Source organism: Schistocerca gregaria, chromosome 5 (genome assembly GCF_023897955.1).
Source record: "Schistocerca gregaria isolate iqSchGreg1 chromosome 5, iqSchGreg1.2, whole genome shotgun sequence".
NCBI lineage: Eukaryota > Metazoa > Arthropoda > Insecta > Orthoptera > Acrididae > Schistocerca > Schistocerca gregaria.
This window is the reverse complement of record NC_064924.1, coordinates 242,003,850-242,030,647: the sequence shown is the minus strand read 5'-3', so window position 1 is coordinate 242,030,647 and position 26,798 is coordinate 242,003,850. Positions and strand designations below refer to the sequence as shown.

The following is a 26,798-nucleotide window of genomic DNA, read 5'->3' as shown; positions in this document are numbered from 1 at the left end:
TAGGACTCAGTTGACAGGGAAAGACTCTGGGAAGAACTGAAGAAGATAGATATAGAAGATGGATACATTAATGTTATAAAGACAATGTACAGAGGCCACAATTGTAGATTTAGAACACCATTGGGGAACTCTGAATACTTCGAAATAAGACAAGGACTTACGCAAGGAAGTATTCTATCTCCTGCCCTTTTTAATGTTGTGGTGGAGGGAATGAATAGGGCACTTAAAGGTATAGTAAAAGAAAAAGACAGAAAGATGATTTTTGCAGATGATAAGGTAATATGGGGTGATAAAGAGGTAGATGTACAGTTACAGCTTGATGCGTGGAAGGAAATAATGAAAAGGTATGGATTAAAAATAAATAAAGATAAGAGTGAAGTAATGGTATTTGGAAGAGAGAAAGGAATCAATGGAAATATTACCTTGAATGGAGAACCCCTCAAAGTGGTAGAAAGTTTCACTTATTTAGGGATTAGGGAGTGAAATATCTAGGGATGGAAGAATAACTAACAAAATTAATAGGAGGTTACAGAAGAGAGGCAATTTCTACCAAACAATAAAACATCTGATTTGGAATAATGAGGTTTCAAAAAGAGTAAAACTCCTTATGTATAAGAATTATTTCATCCCTATTGTCACCTATGGTGGAGAAACATAGGCAATGCCAGAAAGGGACTGGAGCAGACTGCAAGCAGGGGAAATGAAATTTCTCAGAGCAGTTAAGGGAAAAACAAGAATGGATAGAGTAAGGAATTTAGAGATTAGAAAGGACCTCAAACAAGAAAGTATGAGAGAAGAAATTGAAAGAAAGAGATTAAGATGGTATGGGCATGTTAAGAGGCTGCATGGGCAGAGACTCCCCAAAATTATGGAAGAACTAAAGATGGATGGGAAAAGACGTAGAGGCACCCAAGAACACGGTGGAAAATGGGAGTGAGAATATCTGTTGAAAGGAGAGGTGTGACCTGGCAGCAAGTGGAGGAAGAAAAGTGGTGGGTGGACCGAGCCAAATGCAGAGGACTCATCAGCACCCAGACCTGGCAGTAGCTGGAGCGGGATTCGGATATAGATAGACAGATAGATAGATAGATAGATAGATAGATACATAGTTTGGTCCTATGGAGCTTGACGCGTAAGTAAATAAATAAATGTTCAAGGGTCTCACTTTCAGCCCTTCCGTGAAGGGCCTACTTTCCTTTACATGTAACATCAAGTGGAAATCTCTCTTCGCAACCCAATCCCAAAACCTTTCCAACAGCAAACTTGAAATTGAACCCTGCCTTGAACAGTTCCAACTATGATCCCAACTTGACCCATCAGCACTACCACTACCTTAAAATCATCTCTTACATCCTCCCTAGAAATCCTCACATCCAAAAATGTGTCCCAGCACAATGTCAGGATTTCCAGCACTTGACATAAATGGAATTTTATGAAAGTGATTACGACCACTTTCTTTTTTGACATCCTGTAGTTGCTGTTGCTAATGTAATGTTACAATGTAAGTACATACCACAAAATTAAACATATGTTTCTTACTCATGGGAAGTTGCTATTGGTAAAGCTTGATACTTCAATTTCTTTCTCCCACATCTGTTCAATTTTTAAATATTAACTTAAACATAAAGTAAAATAAAGGAAAGGCAACCACCGCCTACAACAGATCCATGCATGGAGCACAGAAACACGTAACATGTGCATTAGCTTTCAAGTGCTAGCTCTTTTTCTAGCAAAAGTGTTCACACACACACACACACAAACACACACACACACACACACACACACACACACACACACACACACACACACAGAGAGAGAGAGAGAGAGAGAGAGAGAGAGAGAGAGAGAGAGAGGCGGGGGCGCTTGAGGCCAAGGCAAGACTGACTAAGGCTACTCAATTATTGAAAGCAGTTGCCTGAGCCGATGGAACCGGGAGGGAACAGGGAAGGACACAAGGTTAGCAGGAAAGATGCAGGTCTTTGGACAGATGGCTGCCCAGCAGCAAAATGAGATGCAGGAAGGGGGACTGGGGTGGGGGTTGTGGGGAAACAAGATAAGGGAAGAAAAGAGAGGATGAAGATGAAGAGGTAGAAAGAGAGGGGGGAGAGAAGGGAAAGGGGTTGGGAACATTGGGGGGAGGGGGGAAAAGAGAGGCAGAGAGAGAGAGAGAGAGAGAGAGAGAGAGAGAGAGAGAGAGAGAGAGAGAGAAAATGCCCACATGGGGCAGGCAGAGGAAGAGCGGTGTGGACAGAAGAGAGAAGGACAAGTTAAGGCTGCAGATTCTTCGACTTGAGCAATAGGGTGGTGGGGTTTCGGGTTCCACTGAATACGTCAGGAGTTCACTATACACAGCAGGTGGCTACATGGGTAGCAGGGGTTGTGTGGCATGGACTGTGCAGTTTTTTTAGGTCAGATGGCCTCGGGCAAGTACAGAAAGGGCAACAGCCTCAAAGGGTGCAGGGCAAAGTCAGGACATGCGGGGGCCAAGCAGCGATTGTACTGTATTGTAATTGTAAACTGTCGAAGCTGCATTGGTAAACTGCCGGAACTTCAAACGATGATAGAAAGCACCAAAGCTGAAATCGTTATAGATATGGAAAGCTGGTTGAAGTCAGAGATAAATTCTGCCGGAATTTTTACAAAGGCACAGATGATGTTTAGAAAGGATAGATTGCATGCAACCAGTGGTGGCGTGTTTGTCGCTGTTAGTAGTAGTTTATCCTGTAGTGAAATAGAAGTGGATAGTTCCTGTGAATTATTATGAGTGGAGGTTACACTCAACATTAGAGCTAGGTTAATAATTGGCTCCTTTTACCGACCTCCTGACTCAGCAGCATTAGTGGCAGAACAACTGAGAGCAAATCTGGAATACATTTCACATAAATTTTCCCAGCATGTTATAGTCTTGGGTGGAGATTACAATTTACCAGATATAGACTGGGACACACAGATGTTTAGGGTGGGTGGTAGGGACAGAGCATCGAGTGACATTATACAGAGTGCGCTATCCAAAAATTACCTTGAGCAATTAAACAGAGAACCAACTCATGGAGATAACATCTTGGACCTACAGATAACAAACAGACCCGAACTTTTCGACTCTGTAAGCGCAGAACAGGGAATCAGTGATCAAAAGGCCATTGTTGCATCCCTGAATATGGAAGTACATAGGAATACAAAAAAGGGAGGAAGGTTTATCTGTTTAGCAAGAGTAATAGGAGGCAGATTTCAGACTACCTAACAGATCAAAACGAAAATTTCTGTTCCGACACTAACAATGTTGAGTGTTTACAGAAAAAGTTCAAGGCAATTATAAAATGTGTTTTAGACAGGTGCGTGTCGAGTAAAACTGTGAGGGACGGGAAAAACCCACCGTGATTCAACAACAAAGTTAGGAAACTACTGCGAAAGCTAAGAGATCTTCACTGCAAATTTAAACGCAGCCAAAAGATCTCAGGCAAACAGAAGCTAAACAATGTCAAATTTAGCGTAAGGAGGGCTAAGCGTGAAGCGTTCAGTGAATTCTAAAGTAAAATTCCATGTACCGACTTGACAGAAAATCGGAAGTTCTGATCTTACGTTAAATCAGTAAGTGGATCGAAACAGCATATCCAGACTCTCTGGGATGATGATGGCACTGAAACAGAGGATGACACGCATAAAGCTGAAATACTAAACACCTTTTTCCAAAGCTGTTTCACAGAGGAAGACCGCACTGCAGGTCCTTCTCTAAATCCTCGCACAAATGAAAAAATGGCTGACTTCAAAATAAGTGTCCAAGGAATAGAAAAGCAACAGAAATCACTCAAAAGAGGAAGTCCACTGGACCTGACAGGATACCAATTCGATTCTACACAGAGTACGCAAAAGAACTTGCCCCTCTTCCAACAGCCGTGTACCGCAAGTCTCTAGAGGAACGGAAGGTTCCAAATGATTGAAAAAGAGCACAGAGTGTTCCAGTTTTCAAGAATGGTTGTCGAGCAGATGTGCAAAACTGGAACTATATCTCTGACATCGATCTGTAGTAGAATTTTAGAACAAGTTTTTTGCTCGCGTATCATGTCATTTCTGGAAAACCAGAATCTACTCTGTAGGAATCAACATGGATTCCGGAGACAGTGATCGAGTGCGACCTAACTTGCTTTATTTGTTCATGAGACCCAGAAAATAGTAGATACAGGCTCGCAGGTAGCTGCCATTTTCTCCAACTTCCAGAAGGCATTCAATACATATCTGCACTGTCGCCTGATAAACAAAGTAAGAGCCTACGGAATATCAGACCAGCTGTGTGGCTGAATTGAAGAGTTTTTAGCAAACAGAACACAGCATGTTGTTCTCAATGGAAAGACGTCTACAGATGTTAAAGTAACCTCTGGCGTGCCACAGGGGAGTGTTATAGAACCATTGCTTTTCACAATACATGTAAATGACCTAGTAGATAGTGTCGGAAGTTCCATGCGGCGTTTCACGGATGATTCTGTAGTATACAGAGAAGTTGCAGCATTAGAAAATTGCTGCGATATGCAGGAAGATCTGCAGCGGATAGGCACTTGGTGCAGGGAGTGGCGATTGACCCTTAACATAGACAAATGTAATGTATTGTGAATACATAGAAAGAAGCATCCTTTGTTGTATGATTATATGATAGCAGAACAAACACCAGTAGCAGTTACTTCTGTAAAATATCTGGGAGTATGTGTACAGAACGATTTGAAATGAAATGATCATATAAAATTAATTGTTGGTAAGAGGAGTGCCAGGTTGAGATTCACTGGGAGAGTCCTTAGAAAATGTAGTCCATCAACAAAGGAGGTGGCTTACAAAACACTCGTTCGACCTATACTTGAGTATTGCTGATCAGTGTGGGTCCGTACCAGGTCGGGTTGACAGAGGAGATAGAGAAGATCCAACGCAGAGCGGCACGTTTTGTCACAGGGTTATTTGGTAAGCGTGATAGTGTTTCTGGATGAGGTATCGAATATATTGCTTCCCCCTACTTATATCTCCTGAGGAGATGACGAATGTAAAATTAGAGAGATTCGAGTGCACACGGAGGCTTTCCGGCAGTCCTTCCCGCGAACTATATGCGACTGGGTAGTAAAGCAGCTGCTTTAAGTCATTTGTGTTGTGGCGTGCAGTTGGATGGCTAAGTTTGTAGTTTGTCAAAGTATTGTGGTTGCCATTCATGTGAATAGGCAGTTAGTTTCTCGTCATGCCCACATAGAATTCTGTGCAGTAATTGCAGCATAGCTGATATAAACATGGCTGTTTCCACATGTGGCCCTGCCTTTTACGGGTAGGAAATGCCTGTGACTGGACTGCACTACGTGGTAGGTGGGTGTATAGAAAAGGTCGTGCGCCTGGGCTGACCAAAATAGAATGACCCATGGGGTACAGTATTGGGAGTAAGTTTGGAATAAAGATAGACAAGGATACTCTGTAAGTTGGGTGGGTGGCAGAATACTACTTTGGGGGATGTGGATAGGATTTTGGGTACAATATTCCTCATCTCAGGGCATGGCAAGAGATTGTCGAAGCCCAGGTAGTGAATGTGGTTGAGCCTTCCATGGACTGGGTGATACAGGTTGATCAGAAAAGGGCTACTCAGTGGCTAGTTAATAGGTTTACAAGGAAAAATCAGAAGACTGGGACTGCATGTGAACAAAGGCAGTGAGAGCATTTTAAGGCATAAGGTAAATAACGGTGATACTGCTAAATCCCTTTTCTTATCATGGATTCTGCTGCAAATATAGATGTGGTTGTGTAAGCTGGTCCCTCTGACAGTATCTGATAAACTGATTTTCAATTAAATTTGTTCTTTAGTAAAGAAATTGTCATGTGACTTCTGCTCACCTCAAGTTTTATCAACGTCACAAGCAACTGAGTCAAAATAATGGAACTTGGGCAGTTGAACTCTAGGGCCTATGTCACCGATGCAAGTTTTTTATGCCTACCACTAAAGAATCTTATGCAGAAAGCACAATCAGAGATGTGATCGTCTACACAGCACCCTATAAAAAGTTTCAGTTAAAGGTTTTACAGTTTGATGACCCTTTGTTAGGCAAAGTGTTGCATTAGCCATAGGCCTAAGAAGTCATCCAAGTGGCAGGCCATCACTTAGATTCCTGGACAAGCAAACTGCTACAGTAAACAGTGAATTCAGACATGTGGAGGATTCAGCATCCAGTGGTGATGTCATGGTAGTGCATAAACAACAGCGAGCGTGTCCCCCTCTTTGGAAACAGTGGGTCTCACAACAGCCCAGGTTGCAGCAGCCTTACCCATCCTGCCTGGAGTGTTTTCAGAAGCATGCTACGGACAAATGTCCAATCCAGAGGGTGGATTGCACTAAATGCACAGGATGAGGTAATATGACTGCAAGATCAAATGGGCGTTAATGTTGTGTGTTTCCCATCCACATGGGAAAGTTTCTCTGATAAACTGCTCATTTTGCTGCCAGTGGCTGGCAAGACAGTCAACTTTCAAGTCGATACAAGGACCACCACCTGTCCCATCAATTTTCAAATATATTTACAATTACAGACAATCGTAATCACCTCTCAGTTCGACAGTTGGTAAATTATAAAAAGCAACATATTCTGCTGAAAGAGTCAATTTACCACAGAATCCATTTACAAAAATGTAACCAGCGACATAACTTTCTCAGGGTTGCCACAAGTTTCCCCAAGTGAAATTTCCTGATATCTTCCTGCTTACCAGATGAGTTCTTGTATTTTTCCTTGAAAAATTTTGAGACTGATTGATTGACTGATTAACTGAGAGAGTTTATGGGACCATACAGTGTGGTCATCAGTCCTGCGATTAGAAAGCTACTCACAGTAGAAAGAGGGTCCGCTGAAAGTGGAAAGATCCAGTTGGGGGACTCAAACTATAAAACAAGGAAGTTAAAACACAAACAGTAAAAGGTATAAAAGGTTAAACCAAATCTAAAAACTGGAAAAAAAAGAGTGCTCTTTGCACAGGGGAGCAGTCATGGGGTCCCAGACTGAGAAAACTTGAGGTGAGGCCTCAACCACAACCACCTTACCCCTGCTCCAAGAGTAAAGCAAAACCCTATATCAAGAAATAATCACCGAGGACGAGTTCAACCATCGGTGACTTGTCTGCTAATATTAAAATTAAAAAAGCCTATACTTAGCACAAAGAGCCAAAAGAAGGGGACATCCCAACAATATGTGGGATAATGTCTGTTTGGCTCCACAACCATATTGTCCGGGTGGTTCGTTATGCAGGAGGAAACAATGGGTGAGCCTGATATGACCAATACATAGAGGGCATAAAGCAGTGGACTCCTCCTGTGAAGAGTGGAAGGAAGAGCACCAAAGCTCCTAGATTGTGTGGATTTTATTACTGAGAGCAGTAGCACACCAAATGTCATTCCACTTTTGGGCAAAGAGAGATCTTGCATAGATATACATATCAGCGGCCGGAGTCATGAACGGGAATGGAGTGGGAGTATCACCTTCTCTAGCTACACGGTCAGCCAGTTCATTCCCTGGGATACCCACATGGTTTGGGACCCAGAGAAATACAACTGAGCAGGCAGCATGGCCAAGGGAGGAGGGGTGGTCACGGATAGCAGATATCAAAGGAAGACAAGACTAGCAGGCTGCTAATTGAGTCAGTACATATTAAAACACTGTGGAGGGTGGCCTGAGTAACAAAATGGAGGACCCTCGCAAACACTAGCAGCTCTACAGTAAACACACTACATGATTCCAGCAATAAATGGTGTTCTAAGCCAGTATAAGACGTGAAAGTGTATCCCACTTTATCTATCGTCTTAGAACCATCAGTGTAGGAGATGGTAGCACCCTGGAGCTCTGCAAGGATGGAATGTATAAGACGCCAGAAGACCATAGGGGCGACGCAGACCACCCTGAATAGGTGTGAGAGGAAATACACAGGGAGCATTTCAGTGAGTGGTGATGGAGATCTCGACAGGGGGAAGTGAGACGCATTCCAACCGGCACTCCCACATGTGGATGGTGATCATGAGGGAGATGTCCCTCGCTTGCTAAGAGGACAGGGTAAACAGGATGGTCAGGGAATCTGCGAATGGTGATAGCTTAAGAAACCAGGAGTTTGCTTCTCATATCTGAAGAGGGAGAATCCCACCTTCTGTGAGGAGACTGTCAACATAACTAGTGCGAAATGCACAAATAGCCAGGTGCACCCCACAATGGTGAACAGGATCAAGTATTTTCAGAGTGGAATGAGCTGCTGATTCATAAACCTGGCTTCCATAATCTAGTCTCAACAAAACCAGAGTGCACAGTAAAGGTGGAATAAGTAGCATGGTCTGCGCCCCAAGACGTGCGGGCCAGGCGTCAGAAAGCATTAAGCTTTGCATGCAAGTAGTCTTCAGGAGGGAAATATGGGGCAGCCACATGAGCTTCTTATCAAAAATAATGCCCAAGAAACAGGACTGTGCTGCAACATCTAGGAGGTGGTCACCTAAATAAAGTTCTGCATCGGGATGTACTATGGGTTGACGACAAAAGTGCATAACCTGCATTTTGGAGGGAGAAAACTGGAAGCCATAGGAGACAGCCCATGTAGAGGTCTGTCAGATGGCACTTTGGAGCCAGCGTTCAGCACTCTCTACAGAGTGGGAGCTGCATCAGATGCAAAAATTGTCGAATACAATGCCGGAGTAACCTGAGGGCCAAAAGAGGTAACAAGCCCATTGACGGCTACAAGGAAGAGTGTGACACTCAATAAACAACACTGTGGGATACCATTCTCCTGAATCTGAGGGGTGCTCAGTGAAGTGCCAACTCAAAACCCAGAAGAGCTGGTGGGATAAAAAACCACAAATAAGAAAGGGGCCACAAAAGCCCCAGTCGTGGAGGATAAGTAAAATGTGATGGCACCATGCCATGTTGTGTTGCTTATGTAGGTCAAAGAAGACCACGACAAGGTGCCGACCGTTAGTGAAACCCTTTTGGATTGCAGTTTCCAATCTGAGTAAATGGTCAGTTGGAGATCATCCTTCCCAGAATACACACTCATCAGGGCAAAAGGTCCCACAGTTCGAGTACGCAACACAATCAGAAGCTAACCATTCTCTCAAGCAGTTTACAAAGACTAACTGGGTGGTAGCTGTTGAGAGACATTGGGTTCTTCCCAGGCTTAAGGATGGGGATAACTGTACTATCTCGCCATTGTGAGGGGAAGGCACCATGAACCAAATGCAGTTGAAGACTCTGTGTAGATATTGCCTTTGCGTAATGTCCAAGTGTTGGAATTGTTGCATCATCTGCTTGTGGATGGAATCCAGGCCTAAGGCTGTGTCACCTGAAAAGGTAAGAGCCTGCAAGAATTCGCATTCAGTGAAGGGTTCATTATAGGGCTCGACTTGGTGAGGGTTGAAACAGAGAGTGGTTGGTTGAACTCTGTGTTTCTGCCAGAGAAAGGTAGCAGGATAGGAAGAGGACGCGGGTGTTGTCGCAAAGTATGTCGTGAAGTGTTCTGCAAGAACCAATAGATCAATAGACAGAATACCTTGGAGGATAAGCCACTGGACAGTTGACTGTCGCTGGCGGCCCAGAAGGCTACAGAGCATGGATCAAACCTGCGGCAAAGAGCCATATGTCCCCAGGGAGGAAACATAGCACACGAGCATTCCTTTTTACTCTGCATAATAAGGTAACAAGCCTTAGCACAAAGACACTTAAAAGCGAGGAGGTTGGTCTGTGAAGGGTGTTGTTTAAATTGCTGCAGTGCCCACTGGGAGTCCTGGATAGCGACTGCTACGTTCTTGGTCCACCACGGTTTTGGTCAACCTGTGGATAAGTGGACAGCAGTCCAGCAGCGTGAAGAACAGTGGCAGAGATTCCCTGCATGACTGCATCAATGCAACTAGAGAGAGAGGTGTCGAAGCGCATATATAAAGGCCAACTGGCACTGCGGCATGCTCAACATGGAGGCCTGTCTGCCTGGCAGCTGCAGGGGAATGACAGAATCACAGGAAAGTGGTCACTGTCACAAAGACCATCATGGGGTGACCAATGTCTGTAGTAAGTTAGTCAACTGGAAGATCCCTACCCGATGAAGTGACACTCTTCCACAGTGGGTGGTGTCCACTGAAGTCCCCAAGGACAAGATACGGGGGCAGGAGTTGCTGTATTAAGGTAGACAGTTCAACATAAGGAAGAGACCTACCTGGAGGGCGGTAGACATTACAAACGGTGATTGCCAGAGTCGTCTGCACTCTACCCGCTATTGTTTCCAAATTGGTATGAAGGCGGATCTAGTCACAAATGGCATCAGTGCAAAATAAAGTGCAGACCTCTCCAAACACTATCCCGGGGCCGGCACAGTTCCAACACAATGCCCGATACTACAAAACATTGGAGAGTGGTCATCACGAAAGTGTGTTTCTTCAAGAGCAAGACACAATGAAGAGTAGGAGGAAACAAGGTATTGTATTTCCAGGAGGTGACAATAATATCTATTTCAGTTCCACTGGATTATCGTGTGGTGAGAGTCCAGATGAGACGTAAAGAAGCTGAGGGGAGGTCACATCACTTTGTCGGTGGTCGTTGCCAATGAGGGTGGGGTGACCTCCATAACAGCTGGGTCTGATTCGGGATGGGGTAGAGGGGGCGAAGCTCCCTGGGAAGCTGGAGAAGCCTGGTCCTTTGATTTGCACTGCTTCTTCTTCTCCCTTGGAGAGAGAGGAGGCATTATCAGTAAGGGAACAGGTTGCAGTGAACTTGGGATCAGACAGAGAGCGAGTGCTTTGGGGTCCTTGGAGTGCGAGAAGAGGACTTCTCCTCTGGCTGAGGCTGAGGAGGAGGAGTGGTTCCTGGAGAGAAAGGAACTGGAGCCACGGAGGGTGAGGACAGGGATGGGGGCAGGATAGGGGTGACGAGGAGGGGTGACGAAGGGAAGACATAACTGAAGCAAAGGTAGAGAGAAGATTTACAGGGTAAAGTCTGTGAAATTCCTTCTGAGCCTCAAAGTAGCTGAGACAGTCAAGGCTCACTATTTCCTGAATTCTTTTTTCTTTCATGTACCGTGCACTCCGGTGAGTGGGGAGAATGGAGACCAGAGCACTTTACTTTGTTAGGCGTCACTGCTTTTCAGGAGTGCTTCAAACTTGGGCACTTTGTTGCGAATACTTCAGCAGTTTACCATTAGGATTTTAAAACTCTCACATGTGAGAGGAATTTCTTTCCATCTTACACTGATATTTCTGGGTTTCCTACAGCTACCGTTATCCGGATTGGATGGAGAGTTGCCTACTCTAAAAACTCAATGTGTGTACCCCACACAGAGTCAGCTACCCGAGTAGCAGCCTCTGATGCACAGTGCACACCTGACTCATTTAGGGGATCCCACAGTTCTCTACCCTTTGGCAAAGTACAGGAAGTCACTGCCCAGCTTGTCACTGAACCTTCAAAGTCTCAGGTTCAGTCCTTTTACTCGACTCAGAATGATAAGTTCTGGGAACAATGCCACAAATTGTGAGCTAAGTTGAAACTCCATGCATAAGGCTATTCTTCTCAACCTTCTCTGCCACACGCTGGAATGACCTAAGAATAACATCAGAGCCCATACGACAGCCATCATTTGTTCCAACATGCGCCACAGCCTGCAGTTAGTTGCAACTTGTTACCTCGATGGCGGCTGGAATAGCTTCTTCAAAATGTTGAATTAGGCCCCTAAGCATACACACAGAGTGCCTTTTCTACCCCTTGCCGTATATTCGAACTGCCGACAATTAACAGACCGCTACCCGTTGGCCTTTGCCTCCTCCTGCCACCGGACAAAACAGGTTTCCCCAAATAGGTGACGTGAGTCCCATTGGCTCAGTTTCATTTTCAGTGCAAGACAGCACCTTAAACGTGTTGGTTAAGGGGATCAGCACAACACCCAGAGTCCACCCTTGTCTCCAATCACCCTGAACAGAACACATAGATCTCCCATTGACATGCCACTCGCAGTCAAGTGGACAAGTGGGCAGTCTGCAGAGACATGATCCATGGGAGACGATAGTACCTGAGGTACTTCTGGTACAGGTATCACAGGTAGACGACTCTCTGGATCTCTTCCATCACACCAATTCACAGCAGCTGCCAATTGTTTAACAGTAGTCAGGATGATTTCCAACTGCTTACAAATGTCAACCACCTCATCCTGTGTTCATTAACAGCATTGACAGTGGCACTGCATGGCGCTGCATTTTGGTTGGTGCAATTTATTGTAAGGCAGTGAACAAATAACTTTAAATTAAGCCAGCTTCTTATCTGCTGAGCTAAAAAGCTGCTAATTCTCTACAAGAACTGAAGCAGCTACACCAAAACGAGATTACTAGTTTCCTAAAACGTTTTGAGGTTAATTATAGTTGTTAGCAAATTCAAAAACAGAGTTAATTTATGATAAATGCAGATAATATATAGGGCTGCTCCTCTTTAAGGGAAAACAAGATATAACACAATATGTCGGTTAGAAAATCTGTTACAGTAACTAAATCTCAGATGCCAATTTGGTACAAATTGCTCTTAGATTATGCAAAGGACAATGGTAGCTTCCAAAAATATACAATGAAGTTCAGGGGTAATATATTCTTTGTTAAAACTGTGAGCCACAAAAAACTGATTTGCTACAAAATAAATTACGTATCCAAAACACATGTACTGATAATTTATGAAAATATAGTTCAATTGTGCAATGAAATTAGAGAATAATTATCTGAAAAAGGATAGGCCAACTGTTCTCAAAGATTTTAAAATAGCACAATAAGTTTAAGCCTGCAACTAACGATAATAGTACAAGTTTATCGCAGCACTCGTGAATGTTCGAAAATTCAAAATATATCACAATAAAAACGGGTATTGATACAATCAATGAAAGATTTCGCAGAAACAATGCAAAAAGTAAAATATGCGAATCTCCAACTTCAAATCGGCACACGATCTTGTACGTGGGGTACGGTCTCACACAAAGGAAAATTCCCACGTTCGGGTTTTACATATCAATAAATGTGCATATTGCACGAATTTTTCACTTAGCTTATTCTTTGCACACTTCTAGGCTGGCATGCTGAAGGTGAACACTGCAGCATGAGTTTATCTCCATCAAAATTGCTAAAACGTGCAGAACTAACAAAGCACGTCTTCTGCCTGTTGCAGCTAACAATGCACCCACCATTACAACCACCATACTCTGGAGCTTGCCAAGTACTCAAATGTGGGGAATATACACTGCAAATAATGTGCAACAGCAAGCCACTGATGATCACTGGAACGGGTCAAACCGTTATATTTGCTTACATCAGTTGCCCCCACACAATGACAAGAAACCTGAGATTCCACATTGATGACATCAAACCAACCCTATAGTCGGACAAGTCACTCGACCCCAGCGTTGCCCTCACCTCAGCAAACAACCCCTCAGAAGACACCAGATACACCACCAGTTTACACAAGAGCGTTAAAAACACCCACACATTATGGGAGCTACACACTACTGCAGGGCAGCTGTGTGGAAAGTGTTGACCTTGGATAATGATTAGAAGTACATTGTTCTTTAGTCTACCAACCTTCATTTATTGATGTCATATTTTTTATTTGTTTTTTAGTACCTGAAAGTTCCTTGTCAACTTTCCGTTGTTAAGGTGGGTTTTCGTAATCAGTTTATTTGGTTATGTGTGCATTATTGAATTATTACCACTTGTATTATGGTAGAATTGTATAATGTAAAGAAATGTTATCTGAAATGTCAAAATAAGAACATGTGGCTCTTCACAAACAAGTTATAAGAAACTAATACTAAATCAGCAGAAAGTTTCATCAAAATTGGCAGAAAATGACACTGAAATATGAGAAAAATTACACCAAAACTGCCCATGGAATTATAAGTATTTTTTTTCCTGTCCTTAATAACAACACAGCAATAAAGAGAAAATTACTGCACAGTGATGACAAACATTTACAAACACTGATCGAGGGAACAGATAGAAATAGAGCATTAGCCTATATTAGTTGTTTTCCTGCAACCTCAATTTCTGGCACTTTCTGGGAGACTTTTAAAATTATGAACGAAAAGTTAAGATGCTACAGAAATATAAAATGTACAAGCAAAATACAAGACCAAGCAGTAACTAAATAATATATACACCTAGTCCAGAACCAAGACTGGTAAATCTAGTACTCCAAGAAGTCCACCTCTAGATGACTCATTAAACAATTTGCATGCAAAGAATCGTCCTGGTTCCCATTGCTGTACCTTTAAAGTATGGCATTCAAAGGTGAAATAAATGTCACTTGAAATATCATTTATGTCAGTCCTTAAGAATAGTCTTGGACTTCTCAGGCAGAAATGCACTGGGGAGGAAATGCACAGCATCAGCCAAGTGGTGTACAAAAGGGATTTCTTGATGGCAATGAAGAGCAAAATTTCTGGATAAATTGGATCACATGCTCTTGTAGCCAAGTATATTATTAGTTTCCTTGATAAAAGATCAAGTCTATGTGCACTAAAATAAATGACTTAACATAAAAATTCCAGATTTGCTGCCCCTTAATGCAAATTATATGCATAATGTACTGTTGCAGAATGTCACACACACATAAGTGATTCTAGAATTTAGATGGTATACGTACCACATATGTGAGAATTCTTCCAATCCTTCTAGGGCATGTTCAGGATTTGTGAAGACTGTATTAGAAAGTGTTAGTTTCCCTCGGCTGCTTGCACAAATACCAGGCTGTCGGGGTGTTCCTCTTTTGGCTGGAAACCAAGTAGAGATGGTACCAATTGGGTGTAATGTTAAGCTATCATCTGGCACATTGCTTTGTGATGTCGCCTCCCTACAACCACTGCACTGCCATGTTTCCAATACATTGTGAATATTGTCAACTTCCTTCCTTTGTAAAATACTCAGTGAGCGTATCTGCTGCCTGAAAACGAAAATTAAACATAGAAATAAGTAAAGTTATAAAATTAAATGGAAACATACGATTACAAATCTTCAAAATGTTCAAATTTTGCACTGAAATAGCATCAGTCAAGTCGTTAATTTGGATGCCGAAGTTTTGTGCCATTGTACGGGATGTCTGGTAAATACGAGTTAAGAATTATACGACAGGACTAAAAAGACAGGAAGAGGTGACATTTATATTACCTCTCCTTTTGTCTCAACATCTCTGTCAGTTCTTTATAAACTTTTTCCTCTGTTCTTAGAGAACAGGAAGAAATAGCTACTTGCATAACTATCTCTCCTGCAATTATTTTTGTTTACATGTTTGTATGGCCATCTTCCAAAGCAGCTGTTAAAAACAATTATTACAGGTTTCTTTGTCTTCAGCTTACTGCAATTAATTAAAGATTATTTTATACCATACATATTTTGCCTTTATTACAACACATCTGTGGCCATTCTGTAAATATGGATATGTATGTATGTACATTTTGGTTGTTATAGATTAAAACAGTGTTTTGGGTGTGCAATTTTCTTGCAGTGTTTCTGCCTCTTGTTCACATATTCTGCAGACCAATGTTTTTTCCTTATTTGTTAGTGGATGTTATGGTCGAAACAAACTTCATTTTGTGTGTGTGTGTGTGTGTGTGTGTGTGTGTGTGTGTGTGTGTGTGTGTGTGTGTTTTGAAGTGCAAATAATGCCAATGGAGTGAAAGGGAAAGTGCAAAACTGCAGAAAACTGTCAAGTGAATATGTACAACCTCCGCTAACAAATAAGGAAAAGACACTGGTTTGCAGAATATATGAACACGAGGCAGAAGCACTGTATACTGCATGCCAGAAATACTGTTTTAATCTAACACCTAAAGTGTGTAAACACATACATCCATGTTTACAGATTGACCACAGAAGATGTTTTGTAAATAAAAGTGAGACAGCCCCGATATAAATTTCTCTGTTTATTACAAGTAAGTTTCAGACAGAGAAGCCAATAATAATTGATTTTTGTTTATTTTTATTTTATTTATTTACCACTAAGTCACATTCATGATATGGGATACACTGGGTTGGACTGGATTGGTGGGGTTAAAGGGACCAAACTATGAGGTCATCAAGACCCTCCACCCTATTTGCATTAAGTTGGGTAGAGCCCTCAAAACAAGAATACAAAACACTAATCCTGAGGCGCCCACCTGTAACAAAGAGCCAATAAGCCCATGACATAGAAGCAAATAAAAGTGAGAGAGGGGTAAGAGAGTGAAGGTTGGTGAGTTGCTGCATACAGAAACCCATGGGCATGTTATGCGGTACGAGACGCACCTTCTGCATCCAACTGGTGTTCCCTCATCCTCCATTGCCACAAGAAAATCTAGTAACACAGAAAAATTGATAAAATCTCAGGGTAGAGATCATAACTGATCAGACAGTAACCAATGACAGGTGTAAAACAATAAGAAGAATTATATAGGTGAGAATGATATGGGTCAGACTGGACCATTGAGCAAGGACAGCCATGGGCTCCCTGGGTTGGAGAAGGTGACGGGGCACCCCTCCAATCCCTCAAGTGGATACCCACACTGTAGGATCCGGCCATGGGTCAGCCAAGTGTGGCCAGTGCAAAGCTGAAGAGAAAAGTAGATTCCCTGAGAGAAGCATGAAGGGAAGACTGCTATTTCAAACAAAATTCTGAGACAAGTTAATATATGCAATTATTAAACCACTTCATAAGAAAAATAACAAGACCGACTTAAACAATTATTGTTCAGTTTCCTTATTAACATCTTTTTCAAAAAAAAAAATCGAAAAAGTATTGTACTCAAGAGTAGTCACACACTTAAGTGGAAACAATTTACTTAGCACATCACAGTTTGGATTCCCAGAAGGGTTGCTTGACTGAGACTGCTATTTATACATTCATCACCAAATAGTACACGCCTTAATTAATAGTATATCGCCATTTGGTATTTTTTGTGATTTTCCCAAGGTGTTTGATTGTGTTGATCACCATACTCTCTTAAAAAAACTCAAGTTCAATGAAACTGATGGCTTCACACACACCTTGTTTGAATCATACTTAACAAACAGAATGCAAAGAGCTGTGTTGAACTGTGTGAATGATCTTCCACTTAACACTCAACAAGTAACATTGGTGTTTTTCATTGACAGTACATGTCTTACAAGAAATTCCATTTGAGAGAAAGCAACAGAAGAGTTGGTAAATGATACTTTCCAAATAATTGCTATGCAGTTCTCTGAAAATGGTCTATCCCTAAATTTTGAAAAAACACTCTACATTGAGTTCTGTGCAACAAATAGAGTCAGGGCAACAACTGATGTAACACATGAGAAGGAGTCAGTAAACAGGGTAGAATGCTCCAAATTTCTGAGTGTACATATTGATGAAAACTTGAACTGAAAGAAGCATATTACTGAGCGTCTCCAACAACAGAGTTCAGCTACTTTTGCTCTTCACACAATTGTGACTCTTGGAAACAAACATATCAGTCTCCTGACATATCTGGCAAATTTCCACATAATAATGTCATATAGAGCAATTTTCCGGGTAACTCATCACTTAGGAAATACTGATTGCACAAAAGCGAGCAGTAATAATAATATGCAGTGTTCGCCCACAGATGTCATAAGGTACCTCTTCAAGGAGTTATGCACTTTAATTGTGTTGTCACAATACATGTATTTGCTAATAAAATTCATTATAAATCATCCATCACAATTTGAGTAGACTGGTGATGTACATACCTACAACACTAGAGGAGCAAATGATTTTTATTACCCGTTGTTAAGGCTGCCAATAGCTCAGAAAGGAATTCGATATACAGCAACAAAAATTTTCGATCGTTTGACCAATAACATAAAATGTCTGACAGGTAGCAAACCAAGTTTTAAATCTGATTTAAAATAATTTCTCCTGGACAACTCCTTCTAGTCCATTGATGAATTGCAATTACAAAGTGGTAGCCAGTAAAAAAAAAAAGTGTCCATTAATGTTGACACTAATTGTGTATATATATCCTGTAAACTTGCTCGTTTCACATCATTTTGATAAAAAAAATTGTGCAAATGCTCTATGGAACATTTAACTAACTAGCCACATGGTTGTGGACCCATTTATTGCTCACAGTTTGTTTGGAGAAATCAGGGAACACCAACCCAATCCATCACCCGTTTTCCAAGCCTCCTACAACTGATAGCATAGAGTCGACAGGAGGTTCAGTTTCAGTACCCCTGCCTCTACGGTTGGTGTTGTGGTAGCCAATTGCCCGACCTGTTCATTTCTGGAGATTCCAACGTGACCTGAGGTCTGGACAAAGACAACTGAATGTCCAATTTGATGAAGCTCAGAAAGGAGATCCTGGAGTCACAATCAATGGTTACCAAAGGTAGCACTGGACTCAGGGTGTCTCTGCAGATTCAGAAAATCTTGACAGTGGAAGAACGAACATGACTGAGGGCTAGAGCAATGGCCACCAATTCTGTGGTGAATACATAGCATCGGTTCGGCGTGCAGCTTGTATGCATTAAGGCAAAACCAGCCCACCCACTGGATGGATAACACTTCCGAATCTGGAAGTGCATCAAGGATGGCCAGGAACAGGAGACAAAATAAATAAATAAAATAAAAATAAAACATTGTGTGAATAGAGACTTTTGGTCCTAAGGACAGGTTGAGACAGATCTGAGGCTAGGCCACACACCATGTGGACATACGCGATTGCTCCCCGACAAGAAGCAACAGACAGTTGGAGTTCAGAGCAGAGACACTGTATGCAAACTGCGATCGTAACTCTAGTACTGGGCCTCTGTTGAAGAAGAGGAATCTCTCTACCAGGAATAAGTACATGGTAGTTCGGATACTCAGGAGAGCAGCAAATGTGTATGGCATACTTGAGCAGCAGTTGTTGGTGCCTGATCTGCAGTAGTGAGAACCCAACATCCATGGGTAGGTTGTTCACAGGGCTGGTCCAAAACACACCTTTTGCAAGTCGGATCCCACAATGGTGCATTGAGTGCAGCATCTGCAATGCTGAAGGCATTGACAAGCCATATATCAAACCCCCATTATCAAGATGGGACAGGATCAGAGCTTTGTAAAACTGTCAAAGTGTTTAGCCACTTGTACCCCACCTCACTGTAGAACCATCTGTACCCCACCTCATGTTTCTAAGGCAGGTGCAACAAACAAGTTCACTAAATTGGTGAAGATGGAAAGCCACGTCAACCAGGCATCAAAGACGAATCCCAGGAGGCAATAAGACTTTCACTACATTGAGTAATTGCTCGCTGAGGTAGATGATGATGATGATGAAGATGGTCTGCAAGACACTCAACAGCGTGGTTATCAGCATCTGTACGAATTCCCAATCTTTTTGCAGTCCAGTCTTACCTTTTTCCGGAATGATGACAAAATGATGAGGATAACACAAATACCCAGTCCCTGGGCAGAGAAAATACCCAAACCGGTCAGGCATCAAACCCGGAACTGCATTATCCAGAGGCAGCGTGAAGGTGGCAAGGAGGCAGGAGCAAAAATATGTTTAAAAAAAAATGTCATTCCCCAGGACTTTAGGTCTTTAGAAATTTCACCAACATCCCCCACTGGAATTATCAGAATTATAAATATACTGAAAAACAAGAGCTCATGTGGTGTTGATGGAGTCTCTAACAGAAATTTGAAGTGTTGTTCTAATTTAATAAGTGGAGTCCTTAGTGATATATGTAATGCTTCGTTGGCATAGAGAATTTTTCCAGAAAGATTGAAATACGCAATTGTCAAACCTCTTCATAAGAAAGTGAAAAATTATAGACCAATCTCATTGCTGACTTAATTTTCTAAAATATTCGAAAAAGTTATGTATTCAAGAGTAGTCTCACAATTAAGTGAAAATAATTAGTCAGCATGTCACAGTTTGGATTACAGAAGGGTTACTTGACTGAGAATGCTATCTACACATTTACCCATCAAATAGCACAAGCCTAAATAACAGATTATCGCCAGCTGGTATTCTTTGTGATCTTTCCAAGGCATTTGACTGTGTGATCATGTCACACTCTTAGAAAAACTCAGGTTTTATGGAACTGAAGACTATACACGCAGCTGGTTTGAATCATACTTAACGAACAGAAAGCAAAAAGTTGTGCTGAATAACACAAATAATGTTGGGAGGGTGGCATTCTAGTGAATGGAAATCATCACAAAGGGTCCCACAGGGTTCAACTTTGGGTCCTCTGCTGTTCCTTATTCATGTGAATGACCTCTCACTTGATGTTCAGCAAGCAGAACTAGTACTTTTTGCAGATGACAAGAGTGTTATAATAAATCCAATTCCAGAAAAAGCAGCTGAAGATATTGTTAAGGATGTCTTTCAAAGAATTATTAAGTGGTTCTCAGAAAATGGACTCTCCCTTAATTTTGAACAAACTCGCTATATCCAGTTCTGTACACCGAATAGAGTCATACTGACAATTGCTGTAGCATATGAACAGGGCTCAATTAACAGGGAAGATTTCTCCAAATTTTTGGGTGTTCACATTGATGCCCACTTGAACCGAAAGAAGCATATTACTGAGCTTCTCAAACAACTAAGTTCAGCTTCTTTCACTCTTCGTATAATCGCTTGTCTCAGTAACAAACAGATCAGCCTCCTAACATACTTTGCATATTTTCACTCAATAATATCTTCTGGAATAGTTTTCTGGGGTAACTCACCACTTAGACATGCAGTATTGATGGCACGAAAGAGAGCAGTGGTGTTCACCCAAGGATGTCATGTAGGCCCCGATTCAACGAGTTAGGTATTTTAACTGCACCATCAGAGTACATAAATTCTCTAATGAAATTCGTTATAAATAATCCATCTCAATTTGCAAAGAACTGTGATGTTCATAAGTACAACACTTGAGGGAAAAATGGCCTTTCCTATTATTGAAGTTGTCAGTTGCTCAAAAAGGAATAGCCTACATTATTCAGCAACAAAAATCTTTGATCATTTTCCCCATCAACATAAAGTGTCTGGCAGGTAGCTATCAAGTATTAAATCTAGCTTAAAATCATTTCTTTTAGACAACTCCTCCTATTCCATGGAAGAGTTTCTGTTTCAGAATTGGTAAGGAAAAAAGTTCTTACCTCAAAGTGTAGTTACATATGTAGAACTAAAAATTTCAGTGATATTAATATTAGCACTATTCATGTGTGTACATATTTTTTTGTAATCTCACTTGTTCCACATCATATCAGTAAAATAATAGTGAAAAAGATCTACAGAACATGATATAACTAAACTAAACTGAACTAAACCAGGGCCTACCGCCGCCACCTGCTGCGAGGATATGCATCAATACAAGTTCGTTCTGGATCAGGTTGTGTGGGGAGGACCAGTAACACAGGGGCCACTGGGGACTCTACCTTGGGTACTGAAGCAGACCATGTGGGGTCCGATGGCACGGGGACCACTGGAACCTCCTTTATCTTTGAAGTCTTGTTTTGTCCCTCTTCTCCTTGGATAATCTCAATGTCTGCAAGGGCTTGTCTGCCCCAGTTTGAGAGACGGAGGAGGAATGCAAAGCTCTACAACTAGCAACCTGTGGCTCCTTCAGCTACTGGCTTGTCAGTTGCAGGTCGTAAGTCGTAAGTGGGAAACAGTAAGAGGACAGCTCTACCCACCAGGGGGCTCGACACAAAAGGCTTATATGGCAAGAATACTTTTGCTAGAGAGGATGATGTCACTGTAGCTCTAGCAGATGTTGTCATCTTACCTACAGGATGCAAATGACCATATTTCTTCTTGCCTTCTGATATGCAAATCAGTCAACAGTCTTGTATTCTTGGATTTCTTTTTGCTTTGGAGGAGAGGTGAACAAGACAACAAGTTTTGGAAGACTGAAAAGGGAGAATGGTCCAACCCACAGCTGACACACATTAGGGCAGTGGCACAAGTAGGAGCATTCATGTACAAATAACATCTACAATCCCGACAAACAGGGCTGGCTTTACAATGCAAAAGCATGTGCTTGAATCTCATGCATCTGAAGCAACACACGGGTGGGAGAATATATGGTTTCACATCATACTGATACACCTTTCCAGGCATTGATTCACCTTCAACGTTCAACATGAAAGCCTCAGTATCAAGCCTTTGGTATCTGTGAGACACGATGGATGAATGGCATGCCCCTTTGGTTCAAATTGGCATGTAACTTGTCATCATTCTGTAAAAAGAGATCACAGTGGATGATGATATCTTGTGCCATGGTGAGACTATTATGGGGGCGATAGCTACAGGAAAGTCACCCAACTTGTCACACGCAAGTGGCATCCACAATTAAGTGTGGAATGCTGCTTTAATCAGAAATGAACCACCTTCTATCCAGAATCACTGCTACTTCCCCAAATTTGTCCTCACGATGTTCAACAAAGAATAATAGCTTTGTGGTCAAAAAGGAATCTCCTTGGGTTCTAGAGCAGACCAAGTATTGGGGGAATATTTCTCCCTTTGTCTCTTAGCCTAATGTGCCTCCCAAGGCACAGCCAGGGAAGGAAACATTGTGGCGTCATATCTCTCCTTCAGAAGAGGCTGCTGGGGGCCGTGCAGCCTCCCGCAGAAGGAAGCTTAATCCATTTCATTTGCGAGTCATCCATCTTGGTGTAGCACCCACTGTGAATGAGTACTCTCCTCACATGTGCCGCTCAGCCAAAACAGTGGTAACCTACCTGGTTAACCATTGCTGGGAGTCCCCATGACCCAGCCATGAAGGGCAAACAGAGTCCTTAGTAACAACAATCCCCCCCTCCCCCACACCCCCGAAAATGGGATGGCTACTGAGTTAATTTTGCTAGAAAGGAAGGGTGCAAAGATAGTAGGTGCAAAAGTTGGAATGTACACCACACTGCGTGACCTTCCTTGGACTATCCACACATCATTAAAATTTGGAAGAGGAATAAAGGTCAAATCCAACAATGCGGACCATATAGCGAAAATTAAAAGCTACAGAGAGTGCCAGAAGAAAGAAAGATGTAGCAAAAATCAGAAACCAAATCCAAACACAACCAGCACCAACAAGATCATGCAATGGAAAGGCAAAAAAAAAAAAAAAAAAAAAAAAAAAAAAAAAAAAAAAAAAAAACAGTAGAAGCATAGACTTGCAACACAGAAAGAGAAGTAGGGCATAAATGGCCAGGGCCCTGTGTTGGCCAAACACATACTCCAGTGATGTGAGCCTCCTTGGTGGGTATAAGATACACATATACAATAATCTTTAAAAAAAAAAAAGCATTTATCTTTTCATTACAGTAGGGGTTTACATATGAATATACATATTCTGTAAAGGGCAGAATGGGCTACACACATCAACATAAGAATTAATTGTCATCTGATTACCATTACATGTAAGACTATAGCATTACATTTTACATAAACTGATCTTAATTACAACAACTAAATAAAAACAGCATAAATTAAGTAGTAATCTAAGCAAAATTTAAATTTAATTTGTCATATATTAGGATCCAATTACTCAGCAAGTAAATGAAAATAATTTTGGACTGGTATACTGCTGACATTCTTGATAAGTAAATTGTTATTTTTGACTGAGAATGGGAATTTATTATGGAGTATGCTATGTATCAAGCATTTTCTCAGTCTCTGGCTTGTTAGATGATGGTTAGCACTAGTATGGGCATAGTAATCAGGTAAATTTCCTTCAAACAGATGAAGGTTCTTATTCACAAATAAAACAACCGCTAAGATATGTATGCATGAATCAGAAAAATTTCCAGTTCTCTGAAAACTGATTTAGTGGTCGCATTTTGTGAGCTTCCTACAGTGATCACTTTTCTTTATGGATTATACATATTTTTGTGTGTGTTGACCCCCAGGTTTACTGGTTCATTCATTCATCCGTGTTCTATGGACCCAATCAAGGTGGAGAACTTGCAGAAATGTGAACCAAGTGCAAGTATAAGTCAAACAAAATAGCAGGAAATCATAAAAACTTGATCTGTGCACTGTGTTAACAATAAATTATCACGTTACTGTTTGACAAAATGCACATTTACACCGTCTAAATTTAGTTGAGTAAATTACAGGAAAAATGCCACTTTGAACATCTGCTGCCTTCTAAGCTTTCCTGTATACCTCTGTTTGTCTGCTATTCGTTTCTTAGAGTTTACTTGATGACAATGGTATTTTTCACACAACATTTTTTTGTACGTCTGTAAATACAAGTCATATTTACAGTACCATGCCACTTCTAATGCAGCATGGTAACAAACACTGCTACTTGTCAAGAAGTTAACAGAACTTTTCAATCCCAAAGTGTAGATATTCAGAGGGTGCCTAATGAGGCATATCTTTAATTTTCTTTTGAACTGATAGGGACTCCCAATTTCTCGCTTTATATTATTACGTAACTGCGCTCTGACCCCTACATAATTAGGCACAATCTCAATGAAAATTCTGACTATGAATCACAGTTTAGCTTTAACTAATTTTTATTGTGATTAACAAAAACCATTACGGAGTAAATACATTGAAAAGTGAGTGACAGAATTCAACCATCCTCAAAAGAGGCTTCTGCAACAAGTTCAGTTATCTACTTTACACAATATTCTTGCTGCTCACTTCTGCTTATTGGCTCTGAGCACTATGGGACTTAACATCTAAGGTCATCAGTCCCCTAGAACTTAGAACTACTTAAACCTAACTAATCTAAGGACATCACACACATCCATGCCTGAGGCAGGACTCGAACCTGCGACCGTAGCAGTCGCGCGGTTCCAAACGGAAGCGCCTAGAACCGCTCGGCCACCACGGCCGGCTCACTTCTGTTTATTAAACACTTTATTTACTTCAGGTACACAGCCCCAGAACATTATTCAAAAATACAATGGTGCGTGAAAATATGAATAATATGTAAAAACCTTTTGTCTTTAGGTCAAAACAATAAGAGATGCTGTAACATTACGAGTCAAGATAGCTGTAACAGAACTTGAATAGCGTAAAGTTATCATTAAAAACGCACACCGCGCAATTTGTTACGATTTGGTCGGTCATAATAATCGTAACATGCTTTTGAATACCATTAAAATATAACGGCGATACCTGTTTAGTGTTATTAGAAATAATATGTACTAAGTAATGAGTAAGGTAGCCGATCCTATAAGAAGAGGTAAAATTGGGCATATTAAGGTGTTTTGCTTTATATCGACTAAGCCGATAATACGGCGTCTCTTTTTTTCCGTTTACTCTTTTAAAAAAAGTAAAGAAGCGCTAATTGTGCATTGTGAAAAATATAGGGAGCGAATTTTAAATAGCTACAGTGTATCATCAGACTAACAAATGGACATTCAGTTACGAGAAATAGCGGATAATGAAGTCTGGTCATTAAACTGAGTACACCTATAGGGCGGTCAATTCCGGAATAAGTCTATTCGCATCTCACGAGGGACGCAGTATTGAGACCGTTTTATTATATCGCAGAGAGCGGGCTTCAGTTTATAAAAAGGAGAAAAGCTGTATCATTATCATTGACTGTTGGTGTCAAGCAACCAAAACTGTTAATCAAAGGGTTTCGGTGAATGAGTGGTGAATGCGAAATGAAACTGTTAACAAAGATATGTTAAATAAAACAGAAGAGACAAGACAGTGTGGTCGTATCTGTTATTATTCCATAAACTGTAACATTTCTTCTCGTTGTACGAAGCCTTTATAGACAATCGTTATGACAATTTCTTTTGAAGGGATCTCGTTTCGAGTTAAGTTTTGGGGACCTGGTCAAGAAGGGACAGTTCGTAGATCCTAACTACTGAAGCTATTCTGGAATCAGGTGCTACCGTGACCATTGTGTGTTGTCAATGGCTTAAGGACATCATATCTCATGCTCTAAGATCGACGCGCCTTTCCTCTTGGTATAACGGTGCCTCACGGTAACAACAACAATGCTGACGACGAATGAAGAAACGGTAGAAGTGGCGCCACAACGTGCAGCTCGATCGAGGAAGATTGTTGCATCGAGTCGAGTGTCATCCGGATTCACGAACCCTAGAGTTGGAAAATATTGTAGCTGCCAGTGAGTTTGTCTAATGAAAGAGGTATTCTTCATTAATCGCTAAAAGTGAGCGATACTACCAGGTATGATTAAAATAACTGTATAATTATAAAAAAAAGGAAGTTGTGACTTGTGATTTTCGTAGATAAATAATTATAAATACATAGTGAAAATAAGTGTATGTCTTGGTAGTGTATAACCATGTCAAAACAAACGAAAAGAATACATGATAATGTGCAGTTAAGTAGAGTAATGAGTAAAGAGAGAGAGGAAAGTGAAGAGGATAAGGATGATGCATCCCATGAGCTCAATGTGGGACAGGAGACATGTACAGATAATAATACAATTATTGATTTAGAGCCGGTAGGAGATTCAAATAAAATGACAAGTAAGGTAAGCAGCGTGGGAGAACATAAAGATCTTGAGGTTTCGGAAGTAGATCAGCAAGTTGATCCTCAAAATGGAAATATTAATCAAAAAATAAATACTCAAATGGGTGTAATGAATGGAAGGCTTGGTTCACTAGAAAAAGGTAATAAGCAATTAAAAGAGGACAATCAAAAGTTAAATGAAAAATTTGAGGCCAAATTTGGTTCATTAGAAGTTAAAATGGATTCTTTGGAAAGCGAACTGAACACCTTTGATTATAAACTGGAAAATGCTAAGAAAGAATTAAAGGCGGACTGGGAGACTCAATTAAATGCGAAATTTGGAGAGCTAGATGTAGAATTTTCTAACACCTTAGAAAGGCAATATAATAATTTAATGGGAAAACTTCATG

At 41.2% G+C, this 26,798-nt stretch overlaps 1 protein-coding gene across 1 annotated transcript in view; it reads right to left on the bottom strand.

Annotated features, from left to right (window-relative positions):
* The window catches only part of LOC126272789 (tRNA (adenine(37)-N6)-methyltransferase), a 107,953-nt gene that overhangs the window by 63,263 nt on the left and 17,892 nt on the right, over nt 1-26,798 (bottom strand). Inside the window, exon 2 of the mRNA XM_049975939.1 lies at nt 14,637-14,933. Coding sequence (XP_049831896.1) covers nt 14,637-14,933 — 297 coding nt within the window. The remainder of the gene's footprint in view (nt 1-14,636; nt 14,934-26,798) is intronic.